Source organism: Spermophilus citellus (genome assembly GCF_964194105.1).
Source record: "Spermophilus citellus genome assembly, chromosome: 9".
Taxonomy (NCBI): Eukaryota; Metazoa; Chordata; class Mammalia; order Rodentia; family Sciuridae; genus Spermophilus; species Spermophilus citellus.
In genome coordinates, this window is record NC_138191.1 from 43384816 (window position 1) to 43410141 (window position 25326).

The 25326-nt window shown below is 38.3% G+C and overlaps 1 protein-coding gene across 5 annotated transcripts in view; it reads right to left on the reverse strand.

Annotated features, from left to right (window-relative positions):
- Positions 1-1305: 1305 nt before the first annotated feature.
- The window catches only part of NTNG1 (netrin G1), a 343409-nt gene continuing 319388 nt past the window's right edge, over positions 1306-25326 (reverse strand). For all 5 annotated transcript variants that reach the window (XM_081306139.1, XM_081306138.1, XM_081306136.1 and 2 more), the window contains one exon: positions 1306-4143. In XM_081306139.1, the coding sequence (XP_081162265.1) occupies positions 3905-4143 (239 nt within the window). In that variant the 3' untranslated portion in view covers positions 1306-3904. The remainder of the gene's footprint in view (positions 4144-25326) is intronic.

A 25326-nucleotide genomic window follows, 5' to 3' on the forward strand; every position in this document is an offset into this window, starting at 1 on the left:
TCACATCCCAATGTCGCTGAGTTATTGATGGTGGAGAGTGAAGGAGAAGGAACAAAAGATTTAATTTCAGGATTTCCTCACAGCTGCCCCTAGTTCATCTGAAAGTATTTAAACTCAGAGATTCAAGACAGGGTGAGGCAGAGCACAAATGGCAGGGAGAGTTGGGTGTGGTCAGTGCCCTTCTTCCAGCCAGTACCCTTCTCTGTATTACCTGGGCCAATGTCTGGTGCTATTTTAGGGATCTAACTCGAGGACACCTTGGGCAGATCCACCCCAAACATTTACAGAGCCCAGGGCCAAAGTATTAATGGAGGCCCACTTGTCATGTGCCTAAATATTTGGAAATTACACATTAAGCTAACAGAGTGCTTATGAATAAAATATCCAATTTGGCTACTTTGACACATATGTTTTCATTGCTGTTGAAAGCCCAGAAATAGGTTTAGAATCCTTACACCGCTCAAAGATCAATATCTCCCCTCCACACCTCAACCCTGCCTCTTCCAGGCCCATGTTCTGGTGCTCTGGGTTTCACTTGAAGAGGGTCTCTCCTTGGTCACATGTGCATTCCTCAGGGAATACTCCAGGCCTGGGTACTAAACGACTTTTTGCCACCCCTCACGTCCAGGGTGTGCAATCATGATGCTGCCTACTTTTAGGAGCGTGGACCTCCAGAGGAAGCTCACAATGCCCAAAAAGTGGATGGAGGATACCTGGGTAGGCTAAGTGACCTGGACAAAGCTTGAGGAAGGTGAGTCTGGGCTCCTCTAAGCAAGGGTCCCTCTTTGCCAGGACTTAGCAAACTTGGGTTCTCCCTACGGCCATGTACAGGGTCTGAAATGAATCATTACCATATCACAGCAGGGAAGATTCGTTATTTTTTTCTATAAATAGCAACACTTTCTATATAGCTGAACCTTTGTCCCATTTTTTTGAAATTTTATATTCATCAGTACTATTGATAGAATGATATTTTCACTATGTGAAGCTGTTAACAGATGAACTCATACGCAAAACTATATTATCCCACCACTATATACCTATCCAAGTAGAAACGGCAAGAACTAGGATCTAAGATGGAGGGAAAACTCTGTATCCTCTCTTTATCCCAACCTTGTTCTTGGGACATAAAACTTTAGATGAAAACAGATTTGAAAGGATGCTAGAAAGCAGCAGATAAGTAAAATCCACTAAGTTGGGGTTTCTTCAAAGGAATAGGCTTTTCAAAAGAACATGGGAATCCAGATTAAAAAGAACATTCCATTTCCATTTGTTATATACCTAAAAGTGAAATTTTTATTAAAGGCAGATCACATCACTTCAGGATATTCAGAAAACTACATCTAAATACACTGAACACAAGATATTCCTCACCAATTTAGATTCTTATACTCTCATAAAGATAAATGCAGATGAATTGATTTAGATCAGACCTTCATTAAATTTTAGAATTAGCTTTTGGAATCCCACATATTGAATTGTGCAGTGTCTGATTCCTGAGCATTGTGACAAAGCCATCAGTGGATAATGATAAAGTGCATCATTGCCAGAAATAACACAGTCTGCCTTTGGTTTGTGCTAATAAAGTATAAGACAACTTAAATTCCAATTTTAATATTAGAAATCCACCTCATTATAAGTAATCTCAAACTCTGTATGCTAGCAGAATTTTCATGTGTATCCTTTGGTGAGCCTGAAATATAATTTTCTGTTTATGCTTCTAATGTAAATCTCCAATTTCTGGTTGGCCACTCTGGCACTAAGCCAAAGCTCTAATTTATTTCCATCTTTTCTTATTTCTTTTATCAAAAGAGACTGTTGGTTTGAATAACAAACATTCAATCGACTTAGACATGGGGTGGCAGGCAGGACAGGCATTACCTGTTTACCTTTTATTGCCTTTTTTGAATTGGCTTTTCTGGGAACAAAACCAATAAGACATGCTGTTCCTTCATCTAGTTTTGACTCAGGTTATTTATCAGAAAAACATTCCCTGTTTTGCAAGGAGTGGCAGCAGAGTTAAGAATCGAGACTGGACCTAACACTGCCGTAGGTTATTGCTCTACCAAGTCATGTAGGACTTCATTGTCCTCAAGACTCAGGGCTGATAATTGTTTTTGATTCCAGGAGGTGCTGCTGCTAACACATCTGAAACCCGAAGGACAACACTGTGCCATGAATGGAATCCGCACTGTTTGAGCCTCTTCGAACCTTTGCAGAGGTTCTTCCCCACCTGCCTCTACTTGCTGTCTTGCACAGTAATTGGCCTAATAAAAGGCAGAAACAAGAATTTATTACACCTTGGGTGGTACTTAAAGCAAACTTTATTCTCAGAAACAGCAGTTATGTCTAGTTGCTGCTGTATATTTTGATATTTCATTTAAATACTTAGTCTGAATATATTCAAAGTCAAATTGCTAATCACTCAATTTCCCTGCTACTGTCCTGGTTCCCCAGGTGGCCTCTTATGATACTCCATGTAAACACTGTATTTGGAAAGATACATAGATCAGCATCCCTAGAGTCACATGATCACCATCAATCTGAAAATAGCATGACTCAAAAATAAAAGTCTCTCAGTACTCTGCCAACAGGCTTTGGCATAATCTTGGCAATCACTTAGATATTTTTCTTTCTTTTCTATTTATTTATTTATTTACTTTTTTTTTTTTTTTTGCTGTTATAATTTTTTCCCAAGTGGCAATAGTCTCATATTTTGTAGAAGTTGTCCAGGCTAGTGAACATCAATCCATCTTCCTGGGTACTAAATTCATCAGTTGAATGTGCTCAGTCCACACAGATATCAGTAAAAGTGAGTGTGAAACTGCTTGGTGGCTGTTCCTTTCATCTTAAGAAATCGCAATACAAATTCCTGAAATTGTTTATGCAGGAATTTTTATTCTTTAAATCTTCCAGTGTTAAAGCAACAAGAAAACATTTAGAATGTCCTTTGGTGGAATCTTATTACACTTGTTATATATGTAAACGGATATTCTTTGATGCCAGCACGTTCGTTGCCCTTACAGAGAAATCTCTGCACAATGAAAGAAAACAGAACGAAAGAGGACAAAATAAAATGTCAGTCTTTGCTGATTCGAATCAGATACATTAACAGATTGTCTGGTAACACAAATCGGCAATAATACAAAAAATCTACATATTACAGTATTTCAAGAAAAATAACTTCATTTGAATACAAAAGGATAGATACACTTTCTTTTCTCCTATAGCCACTCTTGTGTAGTGGGTATGAGCTCGCACTGGGTGACTCAGTGCTGCTGAGATATACAGGGGTATGACTGGCTTGCGCTTCTGGAGGGGGCTGTTACACGTGTGCGTCACTAACATCAGACAAAGAAATCTTTCAACCAACAAGGGTTACAGAGCAACGTTCACTAAAGCACAGGTTGGAAGGGATTCAGGGACTGAAGCAGGCCAATATGGCAGCTTGTAACAGATTTCCTTATACCCACAATGCACCTGACAGCAAAGAATGCTTCTATTTGGTTGGTCCACACACTGGGCAGAGCGGTACGAGGGCGCACCACGTTAGAGTAGCAAATGTTTTTAGTTTTTTTTTTTTTTTTTTTGTCTTTCCTGTTTGGGGGGGGGGGGCTGTCACAGCCTTTCCAATCCGCAGTAAGCTTTGCAGCTGGCGATGTGATTTGCAGTGATAATATCAACAGCTGCCAACTCCTCTGGAGTCACAAATGAACAGTCTTGACTCCGATGTGCTGTCCACGTCTGAGAAATATGGCTTAGTTCAGTTAGGCCTTCTTAGTTTGTACGCTGTGTTTTTGAGTGGGGGGGTGTGTTTATGTTTCCTATGTTAGTAGCAAATGCTTTGCTTGGGTTGTGTTTGCTTCCCCAGGGCACAGGCCTGTCCGGTGGCTGGAGGCGACATCTAGAACAGCAGGGGGCTGGCTGTTCCCAGCAGCGCGGTCAGCAGCAGTAGCAGCAGCAGTGCTAGGGAACCCTGCGGGGGCGCCCCCTGGCTGGAGTCGGAGCCGCAGCTGCCCGCCTCTTCACACCGCAGCTTCTCGCAGAGGATGCCAGTGTATGCAGCCGGGCACAGGCAGCGCACGTTGTTGTGGCACGTCCCCCCGTTCTGGCAGTGCAGGAGCTCATTGTCGCAGACATTCGCTGCAGAATGAGGGGGTGGGGTGGGGGGAGGTGCGGGGAGAAGAGGCAGAATCAATTTAAGTTCATCTGGTACATCATGTTTTCAGCTTTAAAAAGGAAAAAAAAACCACTAAAAACTCCATGGATCTTGTGCTCCCCCCTCCCCTTCACAAACTAAGCATGTGACTCCAATTTTCCAAACAAATGTAGTTTGCTGCCTTTGTTTATATCATATTAGTCCTTTTCGTATAGATTTTTGCTGCAATCTTGGATATTATCATTGTCCATTTCAGGCTATTGAATGCAAAAACAATACAACACTCCTGGTTTGGCAGTTATCTTCTCTTCATGGAACTGGGACCTGTTGTGACCTCCTGGGTTTTTAAAGGACAAGTGCTGGATACAAGAATGCAGAGCTTTGAAGCCAGATGAGTGGTATTTAGAATGCAAAGCAGTATTGCTAAAGTGACCAAGAACCTCTGGGGAGTGGGCCATTCTCCCCACTTCTTATTCCAGCAGCTGCACATGCAGACAGAGCCCAGGGGAAGCATGGGGATGAGGGTTGGGGATGTAGTGAAAGTACATGCTCCAGGCAAGCAGCAGCCAGATGGAAAGAGGGAAAGCTTGTTTCATGGGAGGGGTGTGAGGAAGAGCAGTCACTTTTGTCCCTGACAGCCTATTAGGATTTTTATCACCTTGTAAATATGGGAAGTGGAGCCCAAGGTTACCTTGTTTTCTGGGAATAGTAATAAATGCAATGGTGAAACTCTGATTACCAAAATTTCATTTCATCCATCAATTAATAGAATCAGTTTGAATAAAACCAGCCAAGCTTTTTGATACTAAAATTCATTCACAGTCTTTGTCACGTAACTTTACCTCTAATAATTTCTTATATCTTGAAAGCTCTAGTTATTCTCATTAATCCTATGTCTCATATTCCTTTAGATAATCAAGGTTTCACTGATTTAGCAGAATGTTAAATAGAACCCAGGGAAATTAACACAACAACAACAACGAATAAAAGAGCCAAGAACCCTTCCCAGCAACAAATGCTGCTTAAGCACTTAACATATAGACCACTCTGGACTGAGGGGTGAGGGGCAGGTGGGGGCAGAGCAGAAAAAGCAGCTTTTTATAAATTATAACATTCTTTTTTCATTTAACAAACTGTCATGGTCAAATTTCCCCAGAGATGCCACATGAGTTAACTATACACACACGCGTGTGAACACACACACACACACACACACACACACACACACACACAGATCTAATGTTGCTATTAAGTGCAAACTGGGTTTTCTTTCTTTTTTTCTTTTTTCTTTTTTGCAGACTGGTTTTTAAAGGTAATCTCAACCCTTTAAGTAATAACTCAATAGCGAATGTCGACGCATTGTCCTTTAATCATGTTCAATAGTCCTGTCACCTTCAAAAGAAGCTTCTTACTCACAAACATGCTAATGTTCTGTGTGCAAATGAACTGACAAAAGGTGGCAGTGGGTAACCACAGAGCTAAAAACAAAGTGCCCTCAATAGGACCCTGTTTGATCCCCTTCTTCAACAGCTTCTTTGTGACCTCTAAGACAGTTGCATAATGATAGGTAAAACTTTCAAATGTATCCACACTTACTATTTGTACATTTCAAGAGTGACTGACTGTTAAAGGCTATTAAATTCTTGAAGGATACAAAAAAAACCCAAAAAAACAGCAGTGACCCATGGGTTCTTTTGACCATATAAGCTACCTCTCATTGGCTGGCTTAGAAATAATAAATATTAGACCCAAATTATAATATTTTAAGAATCATAGTTATAAATGTCAAGATCTGTAGCTGTGAAGCAAAGTCTCCATGTATGGTGTGGTTAGCCCAATGGAAAAAACTGACAAAAGTCATCTTTTTTTTCGGATGTTGTTAATCTGGAAAGCATACATAGGGTTTTAGGATTTTGTTTTGCTTACACTTCAAGAACTATCTACTTAATTGGGGCAACATGGAATAAACAGATGCAAATAACTGTTTCCCTTTAAAGATTCTCAGTGCTCTTGTTCTGGGCAGCAGATTGCTGAATGGGATACTTCCTTTCATTTGGGTACTTGATGTAGGAAAATATCTGCTCCATCAATATCGATAATTGCTTGCCTTGAATAATTGAGAAGAAATCAATAGTTAATTAAATATCACTCCTCTTTTTTTAAAAAAGCAATTTTTCTTCTTCTTGGAATTGAATGTAAATTAGTTGTTGAGCAGAGGTTTACTTTTTTCTCTTTTTTTGAGAAGCTGGTGATTAAGTCAAAATGCAATACCTTCCCTACATTTACTAGTTGATTTTGATGGTTGGGAGAAATTTGATAAATATTGGAGGAACAGATGTAGCCCAGGATTAATCATAGATTTGGGTAATATGTTTTCTATAGCATATAAATAGAAATTTTCTCCCCAGTGATATTGGGTATCAAACTCAGTGTCTCACACTTGTTAGGCAAGTGTTAAGAACTTTACTACTGAACTACATTCCCAGTCCAAAAATAAATAAATAAAATGAAACATAGAATATATTTTATTACTTTAGAATTCACTATAAAACATTTCATTTCTTGATTGAATGTTCCTCTTAAAGTTCAACACATGCAGAGCTTTACTGTACGCATAGCTTCTGTGTTGAAATCACACACTAGAAGCACACTTAAAACTAACTACATCTCTTACCTGGATTTTTTAACCCCCTGCTCCATCCTCATGTCATTTTGTACCAAATTTGTGTTGGTTAATACATAAAATCAGTGGTTAAATATCACTGAGTTCTTCCTCAGCATTTAAAACCTGTACTAAATATCATGAAGAAATTTAAATTAAATATCAGCATCTAAAACCTGTACTAAATATCATACAAAGCATGATCTCTGCTTTTAGGGAAATCACCTTGGTTGGGAGGATAAAATATATATATAAGAAATGGCCTAATATTAGCTTCATTAAAATGCCTTTATCAGTTCCATCCAGCTCAACCAATGTCTATTTTGTGCCAGGCATCCTGCTAAATTTTTTTGGTTGTAATTCTAACTGCCCTAAAGGAGCTCACTGTTTGGTGGAAAATAAACAAACATAAACAGAGATATTATGATGTGATAAAAAAAGAATTCAAAGGAAGTACTTGCAAACTTCTAGGGGAACTCAAATGATGGTATAAATAATTGCTTTGGGAGAGATTAGGGAAGATTATATAAAAAAATTATAATACAACAATTACTAATAGGGCATTATGTAAAATTGTGGATGTGTAACCGACGTGATTCTGCAATCTGCATTTGGGGTAAAATTGGGGGTTCATAACCCACTTCAATCTAATGTATGAAATATGATATGTCAAGAGCTTTGTAATGTTGTGAACAACCAATAAAAAAATTCAAAAAAAATTATATTTGAATAAAGATGTGCATCAGGCAGATATAGGTAGAAAGAGCATATGGATGGGGATATTGTATGAGTAAAGGCAAGGAGATGTCAAAGTGCTTTAATAGGTGTTAAACAGTGGTCTCTGAATTCTAAATCCACCCTTCTGATGTTGAAACCAGCACCCTATAGGTGTCTGCTGGAGGGAATATAGAAGGAAGGAGGAATGAGGACATTTCCTTGATCCTATTTGATAGCTCTTCTTAACAAGTACTGCCCCAGTAATGGCCCTTCATGACAACAGCAGCATTTGGTCCCGGTGCTCAGTTATATTCAGAAATGGTTTCATTTCACTCTTGAAAATTTTGGGACCAGCCTAACAGCAACCCTTTCCCAGAGGCTTGAGCCCCAGTCTCAAGGGGCCTCTGCTCATCATTTCAAAGGTACAGACAGCAGCCAGATATTATCCCTTCCCAGAGGTGCAGTACCCATGTTTATGATGTCTCTTGTCCAAACCTTTACTTTTTGAAAACCCCATCCTCCTTCCTGTAATCCCTCAACCCAGAGTGTAATTCTCTGCCTGTGTGAGCAGTTACTGGCTCAAAGTTATTTTAGATGTCCTATTGTCATTTTTAGATCCACAGACACTTGTCTACCCATTTCCTTTAATAAATTTCCTCTGTTGAAATACCTAGCATGGTTTCAGTTTTCTAATGGGAGCCTGACTGAGGGATATGTGGAACATATTAGTGAACCATGATTGCATTATAGCTAGAATGCTGAATGTGTTTAAGGAAAATGGAGATGAGAGTAACAGGTTGCACCCATAAAATGTTCTGAACATTTTATGTAATAACACTGCAGAGTTTAGATAATAGGCAATGAAGAGCTGTCAAGACCTGTCATGATCAGGGTCTAAATGGAAAAAGGAGAGGCTAGACCAGAATAGGACAGACTGGAGGTAAGGAAACTTTCAGCAAAATTGAATGGGGTAGGTTAGAGCAATTGGGAGAGGAAAAAAGGATCAGATTTAGAGACAACTTATGTGAAAAGGTAAGATAAATTTTATGACTCTTGTTTTAAGCATGTGGATGTATCAGAAAGAAACTTATTAAGAAAGAAGATAGATAGGAGGAAGAGTTTTTTTTTTTTCTTTTGAAAAGAAAAGAACTTTTTTGAGACCTATTGACTTTGAGGGGCCTAGGTTCTTCTGCAGGTGTTTTGCTATTAGTTGCAAAAACTCCTTAATGACCTTTGACCTTTTTTCCAGTCAGGAAATTGTTCATCCTGGAGATACAGATGTGGAGCAGCAGAGGTAGTAAATGAGGACTGCGGCCAAACATGGAAGAATATCAGCATCTAAGAGCAAGCAAGACTGTAATGGATGCAGAGGTCTTTGCTGATAACATTAAATATTACACCTTCTAGAATTCTATCACATTATGACAAAGTTCCAAATACAAATCAGCTCGTGCAGAAAATAAAACCAGGATGGAGATGGCAATTATGTTGACCATCTATACTATACTTTCCTCTCACCCCAGCCCCCATACACCGGAAATTGTTATGGTTTAACTGTTTGTCCCCTCCAAAACTCATGATGGAATTTAGTTATAGTTTTAATAGTATTAAGCAGTGGGACCTTTAAGAGGTATCCTCATGAATGAACAGAAGCCAGCATCATGAGAATGGGTTTGCAAGAGGAAAGGATCTCTCTTGCACTCTATCTCTCTGTGCTTCCAGCATTCTCTTTCCGCCATGTTTTGACATAGTAAGAAGGCCTTCTCCAGCTGCTGGCCCTTTGACCTTGGTGTTTCCAGCCTCCAGAACTTTGAAGCTATAAATTCCTATTCATTATAAATTACTCAATCTGTGATATTATGTTATAACAACACAGAATGAACTAAGACAGAAATATATGTATTTAATCATGGCACTCCTTTGTACTTATATTCAGAGTTCTCCTCAACATAAAGTCCCAGGCATCAACTACCAATTCATAGAGCTGGCATAAGGATAAACACCAATTTGCAATCTGAGAATCATCTCTATTTCATCCTGCATGCAGATGTATATTGAAGATCCAACTGGGACTCTCTACCCAACACAAAAATTTTATTCATAACTCTTTACTTGATGCTTTTCTATGTAGGTTGGTGTAAAACAGGAAAAGGTGCAGTTATTTTATGAGATTTATTTTAGGCTTATCCAAAGTCTCTATTTATTGTTATTGACAGTCTATGATTGTCTTCTCTCAATAAAGAGGGAGGTTCATTTTAAATCCCTTATTCAATACTTGGTCCAATATTGGATGCAAATAGTTATTTTCAAGATACATTTTTTTTTGTGATGGTAAAATATGACACTTAGAGTATAAGGTAATACTTTTTTGGTAGTAGCTTAATTACCTGCTAAAGGATTCCTTTTATTTATGGTGTATCCAATATCACACCATATAGCCTAAAACCCCCTGATTTGCAACATTAGAAATGCTCTCACATAGAGGGTCCCTGATAAGCTGTAGCCTTTGATAGATGAGGTTATAGTATTAATGTTATACTTAAGCAGTATGGCACCAAAAATGAAGGGTGGAGTCCTGGTAGAAAGGCTGATCAGCAAGGTACTATAATAGCTCTGATCACAGCTTCAGTTAGCAAGTTAGTTCTCACAGTTGCCATGAGTTCATAGAAACACTCAGAATTTCCTTAGAGAAAGAACAGAAATGAGCATCATTTCTTCCTCTTTTATTTCTATTTATTTTTTATAGTATCTTGGATGAGGAGAGTCTTAGTAATGTTGCTAAATTATTCTTTAATTTGGATTTTTTTGTGTGTGTTTCTTTATTGTCACACACATTTGCTCTTCCAAAATTGAAATTTATTTTCAGAAGTTAAATTAAAAGACCTTGCTTCCTCCTCCCCATATTAGTCCTTTCTAGAAGATTTGGAAAAAACAGACCTATAGATGGACCCAATATGTTCAAAGAGAGCACCAGCTAGGACTTAGTGTTGCTACTTGTTTTATTCTTTTTTTCTTTACAACCTAAGGGTCACTTATTCCCAGATGGTCACTATGATCCATGCATTACCAAAGGGAAGTTTTCTTTTCTCTATTTGTATTTTGTTCAAAGCTATGCATTTAGGTTTGCCCTGTCAGTGAGCTGCTATGCTTGAGCAATGCTGGGTCTGTATTTATAGACTTGAAAGTTTCTCTTTTTGGCTTTGTCTCCTGCACGTCAAGGAATCAATGTGATGTGTTACCATGACAGCTTTCCTTGATGGTTGTATTAATAAGTGACCTCTACCTTCACCACCTGAAACAAGCCCAGGATTGCTGAGGGAAAGATGTTCCAAATTGTTCCTGTCCTTTGCAAAGAAATGTCAAAAAGTGAATAACTCCACCAACCAGGGTAATAACAAAGGTTTGTGTGCTACATTCAGGTCTGATTTAGGCATTTGAGAATTGGTGGCAGGAGCTAAATTATGACCCATTTATATAGTCTTTGTGGCTGTTTTACTAAGTTGTGAGAGGTGATATATAAAATGGAACACACAGGTTAGATCCTGGGGTATGGAAGAAACTTTACAGAATGTAATATAATGGTCTTTTTTGGGGGAAATTCTAGGTACACTAAATGCTTTCTCCCCTCTCTTTTCTCACTTATGTCTGGCTATGAGAGGTGGGATGGTGGAGTGGAAAAAATACTGGTTAAGAGCCATAAAACATGAATTCTAGTTCTGATTGGTCATCAATTCACTGTGAGACCTGGGAATATAATAAACTATTTAATGACATCCATGCATCCATGCATCCATCCATCTGTCATCTAGCCAGGCACTATTCTATAAGATGAGCATATAGTGATGAGTCAGACCAGCAATGTAACTGCACATACGGAGTTTGTAATCTGGTGCCAACTATGACAGTAGAGAAAAGGTTTAGAGTAGGTATTTCTAAAGTTCTCTTGAACCTTATTATTTGATGTATAGTGTTAATAGAAAGCCTATCTTTATAGAGTCAAAGAATTAGAAATTCCTCCCATTTTTTGATCAAACATAGTGACTTTTAGAGTTTTGTAATATTGTCAAGATGTGAATTACAAGACTTTCCTTCTATTATTTGGTGACAACTTGGATGACTCTTTTTTTTTTTTGATGATCTTTTTTGCCTGTTTGTCTTATCTGGTACCCCATGGAACAGGATAACTTTCCCCTCACCTGCACTAAAGCATGAGGTGGTACAAAGAGAATTAGGGGAAGATCTTGTATTCAAGTTCAGTCTTTATTGGTTAATGGGTTGGGCATACTTGGGAAAATCACTTAATCACTTTGTGCCCCTTTCGGAAGCAGAGACAATAGCACTTGTTTTGTTTATACAGTAAATAGATGAATCATGGGGAGGTGCTCTAAAAATATATATAAATCACAACCTAAGTACTCTTTGTTAATGTTCAGTTCCTTCTTTAGTCACCCCTAATGCTTGCTAGAAGCTCTTGGGTTGGAAGAGTACAGAATAAAGAATTTCTCACTAACTATCCAATCCAAGCTAGGAAAGAAGTGAAAATCCTCCTTAGAAGGCAGCTCTGTGTATGTTCTGTTGTTATGAATCTTCAGAGAGTCTGGCTAAAAGTTTACTTGCATACGACTGATGTGTACACCACGGAGCCTTTCAAGGTTACCATGGAGTAGCAGTGCCCATTTTCTCGGAAGTGACTTTTATTCTCTCCTTCAATGTGCATTCTCCTGTATCACTCAGAGTACACACATAAGGTGCATTTCTAGAGTGATAGGGAGGGGCTGAGCCAGAAATCATGTACCTTCTTGCTTCCTCTGCCCCTTAGCTGGCTCTTCAACTCTGTAGTGTTGAAGGGGAGGGAAAGGGAGGTGCATATGCAAACAGTAGACTAAAACCTGCAGGCCTCACGTGAGACATCCATGATTTCCTGCTCCCATCCTATGCTCCTGTCTGCATCTGTATCCTTCTGGGGACAGTGGTAGTGGTGGCATGACTCCCATGTGACAGCATTCAGCTTACTTGTATTTAATGTAACAAAGCAAAGGAGCAGAGCTGAAAGGCTGTAAGGAATAGTGTAGAAGTTGTCAGCTGAGTGGTCAGGCATGTCTACATAATCAAGCAGGTTCTGACCTAGGGAGCAGCCATTGTATTCTTACTTATCTAATATCAAAGCTCCTATCATGGGGGTAATACTATCTCTTGTCCAACCAAAGGAAACAGTGCTTACAACATTATAAAAAAGACCCATTCATTTTGAAGGAGCCCATGTGTCTGAGCAGGCATGAGAGAGGTGACAGGTGACTCTAGAGAGGGGCAAGAGACACTACCAAGCACACCTAAATGTTTTGTCTTTGCAACCTGAATAAAGCCTCTGCTGATGTTGAGAAAGAATTAATTCACTGAGAATCCTACAAGCTGAAGGCTGGGCACCTTTCCCAAAGTGATCATTAATGATGTATTGAAATCCTATTTAGGTCAACACCTTCAGACACAGACACAGGCAAGATGCTCATAAAAAACAGTGCTGAGAAATCACAGTTTTTCTCATTTGGTATCAGAAAATGTACTTGTCTAGTTTAATTAAAAGGTGCAAGTAACTTTTCCTCTTAGCTCAAAGTGAAAGATGGTGGTCATGGGAGGCATATTCACACACAATGGTAGCACACATCCAAATACAGACCATCATTTCCAAGTACATGACATTATGTCAGGAGAAGCAGTTATATTTATCCCTATAAGTACAGACATGTACCTCTACAAATACCTAACAGCATGTGAGCTTTAGCAAAAATACTGGGATAAATTGTAACCAAATGTGACCAGTGTTTACCTCTAGCTGGCAAAAATGCAGTTAATTTTAGGAATTTTAAATTTTTTATCTATATACATTTTCCTTTTTCCAAATAACCTAGAATAAATATATAGTACTTTGAAGATATTAAAATAAAGATAATTACTGTTTCTGGAAAAAATGAATATCTTTTACTAAAATGATAAAGGCAGTTCATTACAGAAATAAATTGTGCCATCATATTTTGCCTAATATCAGTATTTGTTTCATTAACATGTATTTCTAATAAAGCTACCAATTGTCTTAAATATCCAAAATCATCATCTCAGGGAAGGCATGGGTTCCTTCTTACATGATCTCATAATCATACAAGGGTCACAGACACTACTTCCTTAAAATGCCAGAGACTTCAATGCCATGAACTTCACTGCCACAGAACTAGCAGAATTTTCTGAGCTAAAGGCATCTGCTTGTTGGTGGCCATTTTATTGGTAACTAGTGAAGACTGATGCAAACTTAGTGTGTATTTTAACCTCTGCTGATGACGTTTCCAGTAGAAAATGATGGAAAAGTGATGACTTTTCCAGTAGAAAACTTATTTCAAGCAAATTGAGATTCCAATCTGCTATCCTTATATATGTCTGTACCTTATCTATAACCTACTCATTGTGGTTATTTATATCACTAGTATGCAGTACTGTCTTCAGCACTGAATAGATGCTCAGTAAATATTTATTACACAAATAAAATGACATTTGTCTTTTTTCCCCTCTCTTTCTGAATGGTTGACACACATGTATTATTCATAAATAGATAGCTAGTTAGATAGCTAACCAGATAGATAGATAGGGAGGACAGTGGACAGAGATATAAACCTCTTAGATATAAAGCTATTAGATTGGAGAGTAGAAAGTGGAAGGAATTTTTCCTCGATGACCTCATTTTCAACACTGGGAAGTAGGAGATATAGCCATCTGCTGACCATAGGTAGTATCTTGAAGTGGAAATGAAACACTGGCAGAGAATGTGAGAGGAAGTTCACTAGGAGCACAAGGAGAAACTTCGATGGTGGTAGTATGAGTTGTCATAGGTTTCCATACTTTTTAAAAGGGAAAACGCTAATAGGAAGAGAATAGGGACGTGCAGTAAGGTTTTTTTTTTTTTCCTTCAAAGATCTAATATACACTTGGGGAAGCAATGGAGGTGAGGGGAAGTAGCAAGGATGACAACTGTTTTGAGATGAGAGATCAGAAGCAATCCTTTCATTATTTATTAAGCGAAATTTATTCATCTTGTCATAATCTGGGCATTGTGAGTAAACGAAGGTGAAAAAGATATGGATCTGAGGCCCTCAAGGAACTCAGTGACTTTTTTTTTTTTTTTTTACTAAATTGAGAAATGATAAGTTAACTGTAAAACATAGGCTAAAGAAAAATCCAGATGGAGCCATGTGAGGGTGAGAGGGAAAAGAAAGATCACTATGGGGACATAGAAAAATACAAGCAAGAGGATTTGGTGCTCTTTGAAAAGATGGAATTGTGAAAGACAGTCTATACAGCCCCATAGTGCGCTGAAGACAAATTTGTAAAACACCCCACATTCTGGCTGGGAGGCAGAGCAATACCACCGGCCTTTGATATCCAGCATTAAGAAATGTAAGTGTCTTTGGCTGAAAGGAGATAATTGTGTCATTAATTCTAACGTGTGATTTTTTTTAAAGACAAAATTTCAATGCCTTTGAGCACTTTGTAAAGCTAAAATATAATTTGAGGTTCCTGTTTGTCAAGCTATAGCCAAATGTCTCCTTAGAGACTCAATTTTTCCTATATATATTTGGCAGGAGTATTCTAAATATGGTCTAAGCCCTCTTAGGATTTTTAAACAGCAGGGATATTTAAATATGAATAATAGCTACTGAAATCACACAGCAGTAACTTTTCTTAATGATTTTTTTTTCCTTGGGAATCACTGTAATTCACTCTCGTCTGCTGTGGCCTTGCTGTCACCATAACCACCTCCTGACAATGTCAAATCAAGTCTTGGGAGGTGATTTTATAATGTCAGGATGAAACAAAGCCATTTCCCTGTTAATGCCAATGTCAAGGCAGAATGAATTGGTGTCAATAAATTCAAGGTGAGGAAAACAACATTACAGAATCAAGAGAATGAGCAAAATGATGACAGGAGTCATTTAGGGATGCCTGGCTCTGAGTAAAAATGACTGCTAATTTTCAAAAATGTATTTGCTACCATGCTGGGAAACAAATATTTAAATTTTCTAAAATATGTTAGCGAGGTGGAGAAAGGACAAAGAGTTTGCAATTATAGATGAGTCATAAGAAGACCTTTTCAATAAAACCAGTACTGACCATTACAACTCACAGCCTTTTCTCATATACAAACTCCTGAGACACTCAAAATTTGAGCTTTGAAGTTTAATACTTAATAGTTTATGGTGGTGGTGTTCAAAACCCTGGGTTTGAATACCCATATCACCACAGGGGGCTCTGCAAACTGTTATTTACGAATTTCCTTTTTAAAAAAAAATCTGTAAAAGAGGCCATTTTGTAGGGGCAATGTGAACAGGAGAGATCATTCAATTCAATAATTATTATTTCATGCTTTGTAAGTATTAGGCACCATCCCAAGTTCTATAGTAAAAAATATAAACTGCAAGAATCACAGAAATAGCATTTATTATTAAAGTTCATATATTTATGCCTCTTTAGATAATGTAATTTCACAGAGTGTATACTCTTGTGTCTTCTAGTTCACTCTTATCATTAATGATTTCTATCTTTCTTGGTACTTAAAAAATATTTGTCAATTTGAGAAAAAATCTTTCACTCCTACAAATCCTTCAATGAATAAAACATTGCTTACCTGTTGGAAAGAAGATTGTTCATTTTTTTTTTAATGAAGAGGAAAAAACAGACAAAAGCCCTTATTAAAGAAAAAGTTGAAGACAAGGCTATTAAGGCAAGCTTTAGAGTAATGTTAAATAATTCTGCAGCATAACTTTTACTAAACCTGAACTTCAAACATGAGATGGAAGGAAGGGTACATATTCCTTCTCTAACACCCAGAGGAATCCTTTTTCAATTGATTAAGAAAAAGATGTTAGAAAGAGAACAAATCCACTCAACGTATGACCTGAAAAGAGGCAATGAAGTCATTGCAGGTATATAGAAGGACCTTTTAAGGCTATTCCTAGGAAGAGGAAGGCTGATGTGTCTCTGGAGACAGGTGAGTTACCTGGACCCCAATCAGAGTCTGGCAAGAAATGTGTGGAAGTTGTATCTTTGGGGATTTTCAGATTCAGACATGAGAAGGAAAAAACACCACAAGCTTGTTTGGATACAATTGGGAGACTGTAATAACATGTTACAACTGCTCTTTGATGCAGGTTAGGGTAAAGTAGGGATGGATCAGATTTGGGTGGACTTGAGAAAGAGTAATCACTGAACGTGCTTTCCACGTATCTTCTAATTTTCACTTACCTCACATTTCTCATTCTTATTTCTTGAATCTATGTACTTTGATATCAGTGAGGAACTATAGAATATAAACTCCATGAAGATAAGGATTTTGACTCTTCCCTTCTTTGCCATGCAGTGCCTAGAACAGCTCTTGGTAACAGACTGTACTCAATGAATATCTGAGTATTTTTGAGTGAATGAATAAACAAATTATATAGAAAAAGTAACATATTCCATATCCATGGCTTCCTTTCTGCTTCTAAAATAGCTTCCTAACTGTGTCTGTTCTTTCGCCCCTAAATCAAATTGCACAGAAGTGCTATAGCCAGACTGAATTTCCTCAGAAAGTGTTTTCACGATACTTCTCACTCATTCTCTCACTTGAAACCTTCAGCGGCTCCCCACTGCTAATTGGATAATCCTGTAGTCAGGATCCCCAGCAATGTGATTGGAATCTCCCCATCATCTGCTTTTACTCCACAATATAAACTTTCTTTTGCTGGCTAATGTCCATGCACTCACACACGTTATGTAATTAAAGGGCCAGAAATTTTACTATGTCATCTCCCTGAATGTTTCCAATGACCTGACATAAGAAGTGTTGTTATTATTTCCATCTTATTATGAGAGATCTGTGGGTCTTGCTCAAACCTCTCAGTGGCTGAGCAGCAGAGGCAGGACTAAAATTGACATCTCTCCTACTACTCCAAACCACTGTCCATACTGCCTTGCTGTGTGTTCACTACCACCTGCTTGCACCTGAGTTGGTGACTCTGCACCTGAGGTGTCCATCCTTAAACTTCCTACCCATCCTCAAGGTTCAGTTCATAGGCAACCACTACTAAGGCGGCTTCTCTTACCATCTGAGCTGCAGATGCCTTCCTGTCTTTGAAGCCTTTTATAGCAGATAGTATAGATATGGAGACATTGATAAAAATGTAGATATAATTTGACCAGCCTGGATTTAAGCTTTAGTTCTACTAAATACTAGCTGGATGACCTTGTGGGTATCATTCAACTTGCCTTTTTTTTCATTCACAAAACACATAATTTAATACCTAGTGTCCATCTGAGAGACTGTTCAGCAGATTAAATAAGTGAATGCATATAACTCAAATAGAACAATGTCTACCACACAGGAAGTCCTTTGGTAAATGTTAAACATTATTGAACTCTTCTAAAACTATCACAATATTTCTCCATATGTATTTCTTGTCTTCTCAACTAAAATATAAGCAATATGAGAGCAGGCCATCATTGTCCAAACTGCTGACCAGCATGGCATTTGTCACAATGGGGGTCAACTAGCAACCTTATTCCATGGAAATGGAAGACACCTCTTTTATCTTTGTATCTTTAGGCATCTTTTTTATCTTTAAATCCTAAGTATCTATACTTTTTTATTTTCCTGGCACATAACAGGAGATTCTCAAAGAATTTTCCCCAGTGATGATTTGTCAAGTAACTTCTGTATTTTCTAGGCTTTGGAAGGAATTCCAAAGAATTCCTGAGAATTTAATCCACAATAACCTGGATTTTCTTTACCGTTTCAAGCACCTTTTTATACTTCTTCTTGGGTTTGTTCTATTGTAAAGACAGCAGCATAGAAGGAGAGGCAAAGAAGATGGAGAAGGAGGGGAAATGTGGGGTTGGGCTAAGCAGGAGAGAAATGCCCATGTGAGTCTATCCAGAGAGGCAGGGTCTATCCTACTTGGTGGGCGGTTCCAGCTGTGCTTGTTGGTGGGTAGGGAGCACATTTAAAGTTTAGATCCATCAAGATCTTACCCTAAATATGTATGTTGGGTTTAGATTCCATCTAGGCTGTTTTACTCCAAGGATCAGAAACAATGAATTCTTCATGTATTCCCCATTAAAAAGGCACAGAGGGTGAAAGGCAGATTCTCCATCTACCCCACTCCCCAAATTACCATGCAGGCTTGTTCTCTGAGACTAAGCTAAGATCCTCAACTCTAATACTTTGGTTGCCATTGGATATGCTGCTTGCTCTGCATGGGTCATATTATGAGGTTTTATCTTCTAGAGTTTTGGTTTTTTAACCAGTTGTTTTGATTTAGATATGAGTGTCCCCAGTAGATTAATCCTCTGATAGGGGTGGTAACTGTGGGTAGATGGGGTATAGTTAGAGGAGACAGGTTATTAGGGCTGTGCCTTTCACATTTATATTTTGTTGCTGGTGAAAAGAACTCTCTCTGCTTCCAGGTTGCCATGTCCTGAGCTGTTTCCCTCCACCATGCCCTTCCATGGTAATGTTTGCTTTACCTTGGGACCAGAGCAATGGAGCCAGCTGTCTATAGACTTCGGAGACCATACTGCCAAATTAATTTTCTTCCTTTAAGTTGTATTTGTCAGGTTTTTTTTTTTTGTTGTTGTTGTTTTTTGTTTTTGGTCACCAATGCAAAAGCTGATTAAAATAACAGTCTTTTTATGTGGGTTAATCTCTGTGTCCTCTATTCTGTACCATTGGTCTACCGGTCTATTTTGGTGACAACAATCATGCTGTTCTTGTTACTATTGCTCTGTAGTATATAGTATAGTTTAAGGTCTTGTATAGTGATGCCTCAAGCTTCACTCTTCCTGCTAAGGATTGGTTTAGCTATTCTGGGTCTCTTATTTTTCCAGATGAATTTCATGACTGCTTTTTCTATTTCTATGAGAAATGTCATTGGGATTTTGATTGGAATTACATTAAATTTGTATAATGCTTTTGGCAGTATGGTCATTTTGACAATATTAATTCTTCCCATCCAAGAACAAGAGAGATCTTTCCATCTTCTAAGGTCTTCTGTAATTTCTTTCTTTAGTGTTCTGTAGTTTTCATTGTAGAGCTCTTTCACCTCTTTTGTTAGGTTAATTCCCAAGTTTTTTTTTTTTGAGGCTACTGTAAATGGGATAGTTTTCCTATATTGGAGAAAAGATAGCCTCTTCAACAAATGGTGCTGGTAAAACTGGAAGTCCATATACAAAAAAATGAAATTAAACCCGTATCTCTCACCATGCACAAAACTCAACTCAAAATGGATCAAAACCTAGGAATAAAACTAGAAACCCTGTGTCTAATAGAATAAAAAGTAGGCCCTAATCTCCATCATGTGGGATTAGGCTCCAGCTTCCTTAATAAGACTCCTTTGGCACAAAAATTAAAATCAAGAATCAATAAGTGGGATGGACTCAAATTAAAAGTTTCTTCTCAGCAAAAGAAACAATCTGTGAGGAGAATAGAGAGCCTACATCTTGGGAGCAAATCTTTACCCCTCACACATCAGATAGAGCACTAATCTCTAGGGTATATAAAGAACTTAAAAAGCTAAGCACCAGAAAAACAAATAACCCAATCAACAAATGGGCCAAGGAACCAAACAGACACTTCTCAGAAGGTGATATACAATCAATCAACAAATATATGAAAAAATGTTCAATATCTCTAGCAATTAGAGAAATGCAAATCAAAACTACTCTAAGATTTCATCTCACTTCAGTCTGAATGGCAGCTATTAAGCATACAAACAACAAGTGTTGATGAGGATGTAGGGGAAAAGGCACACTCATACCTTGCTGGTGGGACTGCAAAATGGTGCAGCTAATCTGGAAAGCAGAAGGAGATTCCTTGGAAAACTGGGAATTGAACCACTTTTTGACCCAGCTATCCTATTCCTCGGTCTCTACCCAAAGGACTTAAAAACAGCATACTACAGGGACACAGCCACATCAATGTTTATTGTAGCACAATTCACAGTAGCTAAACTATGGAACCAACCTAAATGCCCTTCAGCAAATAAATGAATAAAGAAAATGTGGTACATATACACAATGGAATATTACTCAGCAATAAAAGAGAATAAAATCATGGCATTTGCAGGTAAATGGATGAAGTTGGGAGGATATAATGATAAGTGAAGTTAGCCAATCCCAAAAAACCAAATGCTGAATATTTTCTCTGATATAAGGAGGCTGATTCATAGTGGGGTTGGGAGGATGAGCACAGGAAGATTAGAGGAACTCTCGATAGGGCAAAGGGGAGGCAGGGGAAAGGAGGGGTCAAGGGGGTAAAAAAGATGGTGGAATGAGATGGACATCATTACCCTAAGAACATGTATGAAGACACGAATGGTGTGAATATACTTTGTATACAACCAGAGACATGAAATATTGTGCTCTATATGTGTAATATGAATTGTAATGCATTCTTCTGTCATATGTAACAAATTAGAATTAAAAAAAATTTAAAAACCCAGTCTTTCCTAATAGGCCTTTTGATTGATCTATGGTTCTTTGCTTCCATTCACCCCCTGTTCCCTGGGTTTCTGTGGCCTGTGACTGCTGGGTTAGCTACTCTATATGTGTCCAAGTCACTCATCTCCAAGCAGTGCCCCTTACTCATCAAATCTTTTGAACCTCAGTCCAGCCTATTCAGATCTGTTTCAACAGTCTCTGACATGTTTAGTCAGGCAATTCCTCTGGTCTAATTGAAGTTTCAGGTTATAAATTCTATGTTTGTCAAATCTACCTGCAAAGTTTAAATGTTTTGGTAAAGACTAGACTATGGCTGGTTTGGCTTTAACAAGACAAAGCAGGGTATTTAATTCACAGATTGCAGAGAAAGAAAAGATTCACAAAGGCAACAGAGGTTTTTACAAGCCGACGCTTCTGCTTGTGTTAAGTATGGGAAGAAACACATAATTCAAAAGATATTGGGTCCATGGCAAGGCTGCTACTTACATTGAGCACTAAAGCCTTCTGCTTGTTGTCACTCATAGCTTTGATTTTTACGAAGTTAATATTAGAAGATTCCTTTGTTATAGTCTAGTAAGAAAGTATATGTTTTCAAGACAATTCCAAGTTTCCCAAATGCACCAAAGTGCTAATATATCTAAAAGTGAATTCTTATATTTCCTTGTATTTCAGTTATTACCAATATTTAGAGTCACTGATGATATGAATAAAGAGTTAGGAGTATAATTTAATAAATATAGGGAAGTGATTCCTAAGGACATAATCAGGGTTCATGTCTCATACAGAACCGGAAACAAACTAAAAAAAAAAATCTTGCAAAAAACAAGCACATTTTGTTTCTTAATAATTTTCTGATGAGAATTATTAGGCTTCTGCTAAACCAATGCTTACATAACTAAAATAATTTAATTAATATTATAGATTATTCATTTTCTATTTTAAATTAATCAATTTTACTTTCTTTGAACAAGTAAAAAAAGCAAAGGTACCAGGATTTGAAATTGTGTCTCGGTTTTGTTAGTATTACATAACTAATAAGATGAAAATTTATGACAAAAATTCAGTCAGTAAAGAAGAGCCATGCCAAAATTTCAAGATAAATGAATTTTTATGACCAAGTTATAAACTACATAATAAAGATTTAGCTTACAATGCTAACATCAATAGATCCTAAACTACATTGCCAAGAGCAATAAAGTGAGAACAATGGGAAAAGATTGAATGAGCACATGAAAAAGTAAGGGATTTTCAGTGATTTCCAACCCTTATCAGTTTATTTCCTATGAAGCCCATAATGAATTCATATTGATGATGGGTGATTACCTAATGACATCAAAATGCATGATCAATACATGCTAACTAGGCTAGGAATCTAGCTCAAAACATTCTTAATTGGAAACTAGTCAAGGAATAATGAAAACCTGAGCTGGCACAGGGGAACTGGAAGGGAGAAATCTAATTTCCTGGTTTGTTTGATGATGGATCTAAGAGACAACTGGAGATGACCGGGAATAGTTTGTCTTACCCACAATTTTGAAGAAACAGCAGGAGCTTTGGAGTCACACAGACCCAAAATTACATTTTGGATCCTAAACTCACTAGTTGTGGAAACTTGGCATGGCAAGTAACCTCTCTTTGAGCCTTTGTTTCCATGTGTGTAAAAGAGACATGCTGTGTTTTAATCTAGTTAGGTGGTTCTGAAAATGAGAATCGACATCAACCTACAAGAAGCTGACTTATACAATTTTAAGTATTTTCATTATAGAGAGGATTATATGAGATGAAATTATACATGAAACAAGAACTTCCTAAATGTTGGTGTTTCTTCTCCTTAAGGAGATATTTAAACAGATACTACATAAAAGATAACTAAAAGGAAAAGCAAAGTTGATAATGTCATTGTATATATCACACCTGGGGGGCACATTCAGTCACATCATCATCCTAATAATAACTTATCGAATGCTTATTCTGTACCATGCATTATTCCAAGTGCTTTTTGTGTATTGACTTTGTCCTATTAACAATCTTGTAAGATAGGTACTGCTATCCTGATAAATTTTCAGACAAATAAGCCAGGACTCAAGGAAGGCAAATAAGCTGTTCCAGGATAGTGGTACCTGTGGGGAGAAATTACTGTGCACTTTTACCTGATTGCTATGCCCCACATCAACACCCTGGGATGCTACTACCTTTGCCTCTCTCTGTTTTCTTCTCCTCTAAAATAGGTAGGAACCATCTTTACAAGGCATCTACACAGAGAGGGCAAGAGAAAAGAGTAAAGGGACATCTCGATACCAAACCACTTCAGAAGTGAGATTTAATACCAAGATTCTCAGCAAAGGCAGCCCCAGACTCTAATAGGTCCTAACTCCATCCATTTTCATCCTTTGCTCCCAAAGTAGTCTAAACCACTAGTAACTCTTACTTAGACTACTGTGGTCCTGATGAGATACATATATGTGAACTCAGGGCACTCTACCACTGAGCTACAAACCAGCCCTTTTATGATTTAATTTCTAAAATTTTGAGGTAATATCTCTGTTGCTGAGCCTGGCATTGAAGCTGTGATTCTCCAGAGTCACTGGGGTTGTGAGTGTGCATCACCACACCTGGCTTGTTGGCTCAAATCTTGCTGTTCCCTGTTGCTCCTTTATAATCCATTGTCCGTACTGTCCACGGTAGCCAGAATTGCTATGTCTTAATTGAAATTTCCACATGATACCACTCTCCTGCTGCATGCCCATGGCACTTGGGTTATCATCTGCACCTCTCATCCTGCCCTTCAGGGATAGGGATTGGGGCTGGCCTCTCTTTCCCACTCACCTCAGACCACCTCCTTCTCACCACCCTCCAGCCATACCTGCTTCCTCCATTTTTTGAATGTGCTAAGCTCCTTTTTGATTTCCGTCTTTGGCAGGGGATGTCACAACTTCTGTCTGAAACACTCTTCCTCCAGAACTTTCCATACTGGGCTCTTCCTTAGCACTGGGATCTCAGTGGAAGTGTTGCTTTCTAAGAAAGACCTTCACTGGCTATGCAGTCCACAGTGGTCTCTGCCACTGTTTCTTCCTTCATTTCTACCAGAACGTGGGAAGAGATGAAAATGTCTTAAAGAGGTCAGTAGTGAGCACCCCTAGAGCAGGTCCATATCTTTTTACCATAGTATCCTCAGATCCCAGGACCGCGGATGGCACAGAACGCATGCTGGATGCATATTTATTGAACAAAGTGAAGGCTTCGATAGCTTGTTTTATCCAGCATCCATCCTTTAAGGACCTAAAAATAGACCAGGGATAATGGATTTTGTGGAGGCTTTCCTGGCTGGGATGGATTTTAATTGCTCTTCTACCCCAGGAGTAGATAAACTCTCTTGACCTTCTGGGCTTTAAGACCCAATGATATCTATAGGACACAATTAGCATCCCCATGCATGGGGCTGCCAGGCCTTCTAGAGTTAAATATCACAGGATGAGTCACACCAGTGTTGTTTTATGCAGCCTTGCTCCAGGGGAATATTATGCACTTGGCAATCCAGGAGAAAATTTCCCTCAGAAAAGTGATCATTCCTTGTGATGGATGGACAGTTTCCAACATTGGTTTCCACAGCTAGGCTACCTCCTAATTTCTAGTTTGGTATAAAAGTGAAAGCTGAAGGATGTTCTGCTGTCAAAAAAAAGAACCTATCATATAATTACAGCTATTATTTCACAAAGAGCTGCCTTTTTCTCTGGCAGTGCAACTAAGATGCTGGGAATATAAATATTCGTAAGAAGTCAATATGAAACCATAGGCCATAGAGGAAATCATTTCATATCCCAAACAGGAAACTATCGGATTTCTTTATGAGATTTAATTGCCAAAGTTATTCTAAAGTGTAAAATCGGTCCTGCCTGATAAAATATTATCTCTTAGTGCTCAGAAGGAAAGCTGAGGTGAAGTCATCACAGCTCTTCCAGAGAAGAGAGCAGAGAAGCGATGTCATGGTAAACCAGGCTGCTAATGACCCCAGAGCGCATCACCGTGAACTGTCAGCTCAGCGCTGCGAGGGGTGCGCAGGGCACGCCTTAGTTGCAGGGCATTAGGGCATGAGCTGCTTCATGAAGCTTATGACAAGACCAAGGACCAGCCATCTGTGAATCTAAAACATTGCTCCTGATGAAATCGGCCTGCACCCGCACACTCATTGCACCGGGAACTGTTTTTAGAGGGTTTTCTCTCCTGGCAGAGCAAATTGTTTTTTACTCTCAATGTTCTAAAGAAAAGGAAAAGA